Consider the following 7,720-nt stretch of genomic DNA (forward strand, 5'->3'; position numbering starts at 1 on the left):
GAGATTTGGCTTTGGAATGGGATGTTTAGGAGACTGGGAATGGGAACTATTACATAACATAATATCAAAAAATTGAAAGGAGAACAGGAAAACGATTACAAACAGTAATGAGTCACAGTCTTCATCACGTGTCACTACACTTACAACCATTTCAATAAAGGAAAAGAAAATCAAATGGCAAGCTTGCATTTGTCCATCAATCCATTATTCCATAAATCCAATCATACACCCGTCCATCTATTCATGCACATATATCTTTAATCTATCCATCCACCCACCCATCCATCTATTTATCCCTCTATTCATACATCCATCCACCCATTAATCCATCTATCTCTCCATTCACCTATCCATCTATATCCATTCATCCATCCACTTTTCCAAGCATCCACATATTTGTCCATTCATCCAGACACCCATTCATACCTCCGTCCATTGATCCATCTATCTATCCATTCATCCATCCAACCCCTCCTCTCTCTCTCTCTCTCTCTCTCTCTCTCTCTCTCTCTCTCTCTCTCTCTCTCTCTCTCTCTCTCTCTCTCTCTCTCTCTTATTATTATTATTATTATTATTATTATTATTATTATTATTATTATTATTATTATTATTATTATCATTATTATTATTATTATACATACGTTCACATCTTGGTGATGTTCTTATATTCCATTTTCCTGTTCCATCACATTTCATCGTAATAGTTGTTTTATCAAGATGTTCATTTTGCACAAAAGATGCCCCTGATTTGCAAGACAAGGTTGTGGTTTGGAATGCATTCTCAACATTCATTTGACTGTATTCCTTCCATCGGATATTGGTTTCCGCAAGATTCATATCAAGCTGCTGACAATCTAAATGACCAAAAAAAAAAATATTAAAAAAATATAAATAAAAAAAAAAAAAAAAAAAAAAAAAAAAAAAAAAAATATATATATATATAATTATTAATATATATATATAATAATATATATATATATATATAAATATATATATATATATATATATAAATGTATATCTGTTAATAAATAAATAACTATTAACAATCAAAATAATAATAACAAGTGTACATTTGTGAAAAGATTTCAGAATTTTAAATCAATGAGATCATGTGAAAAAATAAAAACTATTTGATCATTCAATGCTAAATAAACCCTATAATAACCCTATAATCAATATTTCAACAGACCTACTCAATGGCCAATTTCTTTCTGTAATACTAATCTATTCAAACATTACCCTTGCAATTTTCTTGGTTCTTTCTTTTTAGTCTTAGAGCATAATGATAGTTTTAGTCTATTTCAACACAAGTAAAAAGCAAGATTATAAACATAATGAGTCTTTCTGCACTTAAGGTGCCAAAGAAAAAATAAGGGGAGATGTTCAAGGAATGAAAAAAAGTACATCCCAAAAGCAATTCATATGTTTAATCTGAGCCCACCTTAAAGCCCATCCCTGCCCAGGAAAGACATTTACAGTCAAATGCTAACAAAGATACAGTTCTAATACTAACAATTACAACAATGTATAATGGAGAGGAGTGTAACAACTAAATCAATATCTCAAAATATAAAAGGACCATACATTTGACCGTTAATATATTATAAGGCAGGCAAAATACATCCATTCCAGGGCAATGATAAAGGGCTTCATAACAAGAGAAAATATTGATATTCGGAATGGAAAAGACAGAAAAAAATGATCTCCCTTGCTTCCAATGAGAGACCCCAATCAACAAAATAACCTCATTTACTGTATAATTCATGATTCTTTAATGGAACAAATCCCACTAACCTACAATAAGAAAATAATTGAATCAGTTTTATCGTTGTTCTCGAATAAATTATTGTAGTTATCCCATTTATTTATGATAACAAAATCAAATTGGCTTTATCTTTATCCATGACTAAATTTTTGTTGTCATTTAGACTTAATTGAATTAAATTGCTTATGCAAAAAGTTGAAGCATGTTAAAACCTATTACATCAAATATAGAAAGTTAGACAATAGTATTATATTCTAGCCATCAACAGATCAGAATTCTCTGAGGGATCATCCTATTGATGGTGTGGTCTTGTGGTGTGACAGAAGGTCCTGGGTTCGAGCTTCATTTGGGACATAGTTGAGTCCTTGGAAAAGCCTCTTTACTCACATTCTCTCATCATACTTATGTGTAAAATGAGTACCTGGCCATTTACAGCGTTGTCTCTGTCTGAAAAAATTGTAATATCACCAAAAGGCACTTTTTACAAATGCAATGATGGGGGTGAAATATTAGATAAAGATGATAGAGCTTCTTTTACATTGTTGTACTAAAGTTAGCAAACAAATAATAAACAAAAATGAATACAACAGCTTCCAAAAAGAACAAAACATCAAACACAAAACCCTTCTTTGGCAACAACAAAAAAAACCCAATGAAAACATTAATTCATTACTAAAAAAAACAGATCAATGACAGAGAAATATTCGGCACATCCTCTTTGTAAAAAAATTTTGAAATGTGATATCACAAAACAAATAATAAAGCTTTTAAAGGAAATTGATAAAAAGCACTTAATTCAATTCATAAAATAGGAAAAAAGTAGGATTTACCGATGGAGAACGCCAGATCAAAGCCTTCAGCATTGCCAACAAAACTGCTTTCAAATTCCACAACAAATTCACCATTTTCAATTACTTTTAATTCCGTCGTCAATCCTGTCAAAATATCACTTTGTCCATTTGAGATGATCTAAAACAAAATGAATTAGAGAGGAAGGAATGGTGATAAAAAAATGGAGGAAAGTAAACTTAAATAATAAACAATATTTAATCAATGCAAATGATTTGAAGTTCACAATCAGTTGATTTTTTCTTCTTCTCTTATTACATCTAGGGCTCTTTCTAGCCCTGCATCAAGTGCTGCTTTTCAGATTTTGACGCATCACAATTGACCACTCCACTATTTTCCCTTTCGCAGTCTCTTGACAATCATTTTAAACACATATTCTTAACTGTAAAGTGAACTTGATAAGTATATGTGTTGATAAGCTCTAGCTTTCCATAAATCCTAAATCCAGAGCCATAAATATTCATTCCTGACGGTCCTTATGCCAAATTTTAGTTTTTCTTTTCATTAAAAAGGGCATATAAATAAGAACTAGATGCACTTGTATCTCAGCTGATGATGGGATTCCCTAGTATAACATGTGTTAATATGTGGGTTGGATCAAAAAGAATTCTTCCTATATCAACAAATGGAGACATGTATTCTTAATGATAAACAGGAATTCTGAGTGTTGAAGATTGTTCAATGCACTCCTCTTTTTTGGCTATCGTGTCCTTTGCAATGTAAGCGTGGGTTATAAACCAATAAATCCACAATATATAAAGGCATTTAGCAACGAGTGAAATGATTTTTAAAATAAAAAATCAGAAGACAAAGCAAGGAAGTAATTGAAGAATACTTTCTTTTCGATCAATGCCATAATATATATCATTAACGGTCACTCGCAATGTTTACTTTACATATTTTCAAATCCATCAATCAAGCACAGCGCCATGCAGCAAATAGCAATGAATCACAACAAACAATAATGACCCAGTTAAGTAGTCTAAAATACATATGATTGATATAAAGACACATAATAGTAATAAAATCAATAAACTAAGATAGTGACAAGCACAAGAATAAAAGTACAGTTCAGTGAAAGGCAATAACCAGAATAGAATTGGGTTACTTGTTTCGAACTAATCTTTGTTAATCGGGAGGTGTAATAAAATAATTTTTCAATATGTGTTGTTCTTCGACACTCTGTATTGAAGTGCAGCACTCCCAAAGGTTCTGCTGGGGTCGAGATCTCTTGCCAAAAAACAATGCAAGTTGAGAAATTTTTTATTGATTTTCTTCTTTGCCTGTGTATCTATGCCCTGTAATTAAGGATTCTTTCTACTTTTTGTGCTTGTAGCATTTATCCCAGTTTCTATTACTTTAAACAGACAAAAGCAATTGCTTTCTACCCTTTGGATAAGACACTAGTTTATTACAAAGCCTTTTCCACCCGATTTAACATACCCAATTATCCTATCACTGCTGTATGGACGGGAGAATCAGAAAAAAAATTCAATTACACTCGTTCCCTTTACTCTATCAACTAAACTATTGGTAATCCCATGATAGTTCATTGTAATCTATTTATTTCTATAACAATAAATATCAAACTCTCTGCTGGATACAATTTAATTTAAATCAATTTCTCAAAAAAGGCAATACAAATAATGTTAAAATGTACCATGAGTAAATTGATATATATTGTTTTTGAAAATTAGAAAAACCATGGTTTTTTTTTTTCAGTCCAATGATACGTTTGTCAAATATTGCTTGTTCTTCTACTTACCTTGACCGTGTCTGGTGAGAGTAACTTAAAAGCCTCTGTCTTAATGGAAACTCTCTTCTTGTCTGGGATTTTTACTGTAACTGTACATTTCACATTGTTAGGATAGAAGGATGCTACGAAACCAGGACTTAAAATGTGGCCATGTGAAGCCTCCATAGTGTAATCACAACCTACGAATAAAAGGAAAGTATTATCAGAAAAAAATGTAACAAAATGATTCAATGTATATTCAATTTAAATAAAGAAAAATTAAATTATTAACTGATTACCTTTGTCTGACAGAATCATCAGTAGAGAGGATTCTATAACTAGATTTTATGCCGTGAGACAGCGTGAAGTGTTTAGAATGCTTGTTCCTCTCTACATCAGAACCAAGTAACAACAAGATATCAATTTTTAAAGAAAAGGGAGGCCAAAATGTGCTCAGGTCTAATCTTATACCCTAAAAGTCAAGTCATCAATTTCCAGTTGTGTGTTTTTCAAAAAATTGAGTTTACAATTCTAAAATAATAAATTCACATGACTTACCTTGCCAGTAACGGAATCGAAACCCTCCTGTATGCTTTCCACTAATGGACTTCAAGGTGATGTGCATGTATGCCCCACTATTGACAACAAAACCATTGCCCTTCTCTGACCCTTCCATTTTTGTCAGCACTTTATCTGAAACATCATTGCCGTCTCTTACAATTATGTTACTGCCTTTAGCCAGGTCCAGTTCTGCAACCTATAAGTGGAATAAATAGAATAAAAAGATAATAACATAATGGTATTTAGATGAAAGATTATACAAATCTCCAATGTTCAACTTGAGGCCATACAGCTCTTCTTACAGATATATACTCAACTCTTGGCAAAGTCATATGGCTAATTGTGAGAGTGGTTAAGAGGAGTTTTGCATATTATTGTAACTGTTAAAAAATCATATTATTTTATAGAGGTTTATTCTCTTTCAGTAATCCTCTCTGCCTAATCTTAAGCGGATATCAACTCGTGAGTGGGGCTGCATCATTTTCTTCCATGTCCTTAAGTGAGTTTGATATTTCATATGTGCGCTTTGGAATTCCTATGAGTTTTAAAAAATAATTCAGGAAGATTATGACTTTAAAAATATTTTTTTCCCCAGTGGTTGCAATGAGGGTTGAAGAGATAGTATGAATATGAAGCAAGTCGTTTGCATATGGGCACACTGCAAATTGTTTTTGTTTTTTTGTCAATATTTTCAACTGCATTGATCTGCTTTATTTGAAGTGAGTCCCAGACATAGGAAGGTACTTGAAAGTAGGGAATATATTTGAACAAAGAAAAATCATAACTTTGCACTCTTATTCAAAGAATGCATAATAGTCCAACTTTGTTGATATTTTTCATCATTGAGAAATATCACATCATATATCATATCAGGAATAGGGCTTTAAAATGGACCGCATGTTCCTTAAATGCCTCTAAAACAAAGTAACATTGAGATAAAAATATAAAAATGGGAGAAACAGATAAAGTATAGAAGAATTTTTGTTTAAAAAAAAAACGAACCCTCCCCCCCCCCCTAAAACAGATTTTTAAAAAACCCAACCAAAAACAAACATCCATTCTTACTATTGACATGATCAGTTTATAGCAGTGCTATCTTCAAAAGGCGATGAAAACCATGAAAATGATTATGGATTGATCTAATAGGAGAGGGGTGGTATAATGCTCTAACATTAAACAAAGCCTTCTTTGGATTTTAAAAAATATGATATCAATATCATTTTTTTCATCGCATTGTGAGGAATTTTTACCACATGGCAAAGTCTGTCAACTTGCATTTGAGTCAAAATCGCTGAAGAGAAACTTTTGTTATCAATTCTCATTAGGAAAGGACAAAGTCCCCTTGATTTACAGTTGTATTTGATTAAAACGATTTATTATCAAGAATACAAAATGAATTTGAGTAAAAGACTGACGGGATGAGCTATTTAAAATAGGAAAAAAATAACAAAATTACAATAGATGGCAAACAATGCTGATATTGGGCATTACATTCATAGTGAAAATGAATTAACATTAAATATATGGAAACAAATTCCATATTAAGAAATTTGTCTGTTCAAGAAATGAAAACCATGGGAATAAAAGATAAATAAATCGGAATCTTAAAATATGGAACGGACATAATAACGAAATCAACTGCGAGTATAAACTGTACCTCTAAAGTAATAGGACCTAATTTATTCTGAGCACTGATGATGAATGTGTAGTCCTGAGTCCCCAAATGAATAGGGTGGAAAGGAGAGTACAAAGTCTTAACATTATCTGTTGCTATCAAGTTCTCTGCTGGTATAAATCCACTCTTAACTGAAAACAAAGAGAGTAATATAAATGATAATATGAGTGATAAAAATGTGACAACATAAAATCTCATATCTCTAGCACTTAACCAGTGTTTCTATGTATCAGCCTATCTATGTATCGATATGACATAAACAGGGGTATATATTCCATCTATGTATTTTCATCTTATCTTTTTTTTTTTTTGATACACTTTTTATTTTTCAAAGCTTCTAATTGTCTCCAGGTTAATACAAAAACTTTCTCTTCAATGGAATTTTACACAGGTGGCTGATGGAAGTCTCCCAATTCTTCCCTAGATTCGTCCAATTCTATTGAGAAAGATTGTTTCATATTTGAAAGACGCTTCATTATCAAACCTATCAACTGGACACAAATTTGAACTGCTTGTACATTTTGTTGACGAAGGACCTTAATCAGAAGCAATCACTTAATGAACATTATATTAATCAAATCCATTTTGATTTAGTGCGGTGTTATCTATCCTGGGTTTTAAACAAATAATAATCAATCTTTTATTGACAATAGCAGCAGTTACCTTCCTTATATGTCACTTTGAAGCCTGAATCAACAACTGAATAATCTGAGGAGAAGTGAACAATGGCCATGTTGTTAGAACTGTAAACTGTGACAGGGGTTTTGGAACTTCCAGAGAACTGAGCGATTACATCTGATTCAATCCTGGTTAATCCTCCACCTAAGATAATCAGTTGGTCATTGCTTTGTTCCATGTCATAATAATCAACCTAGAATGAAAAAAGAAATGAGAGATGAAATAAAAGTCAAAGAGATTCAATTGCAAATAGAAGCCCCTGGGAGCTTAACTGATTATTCTGCACCTAAATGTATTATGTACTGCTTCGTAGAAAATTCTTTGTGAATTATTTTAATTTTGTTATTATAATGACAGAGAAAAATTTTTAAAACTTAGAACATTTTAAAAATGTAACAATTATTGTATAAATGTTATTAATAGATAAGTAAATAAATGGCAAAAAATTGAATTAATT

At 31.6% G+C, this 7,720-nt stretch overlaps 1 protein-coding gene across 1 annotated transcript in view; it reads right to left on the minus strand.

Moving 5' to 3' along the window:
* The window catches only part of LOC144973910 (cubilin-like), a 7,718-nt gene extending 251 nt beyond the window's left edge, over positions 1-7,467 (minus strand). The window contains exons 1-6 of the mRNA XM_078916797.1: positions 7,249-7,467; positions 6,568-6,716; positions 4,908-5,106; positions 4,380-4,549; positions 2,596-2,734; positions 642-854 (exon numbers count right to left, since the gene is read on the minus strand). Of these exons, the coding sequence (XP_078772923.1) occupies positions 642-854; positions 2,596-2,734; positions 4,380-4,549; positions 4,908-5,106; positions 6,568-6,716; positions 7,249-7,441 (1,063 nt within the window). The 5' untranslated portion in view covers positions 7,442-7,467. The remainder of the gene's footprint in view (positions 1-641; positions 855-2,595; positions 2,735-4,379; positions 4,550-4,907; positions 5,107-6,567; positions 6,717-7,248) is intronic.
* Between the last annotated feature and the right edge of the window lie 253 nt (positions 7,468-7,720).

Source organism: Berghia stephanieae, chromosome 5 (genome assembly GCF_034508935.2).
Source record: "Berghia stephanieae isolate SIO BIC M18660-M18661 chromosome 5, UCSD_Bste_1.3, whole genome shotgun sequence".
NCBI classification, from domain to species: Eukaryota; Metazoa; Mollusca; class Gastropoda; order Nudibranchia; family Aeolidiidae; genus Berghia; species Berghia stephanieae.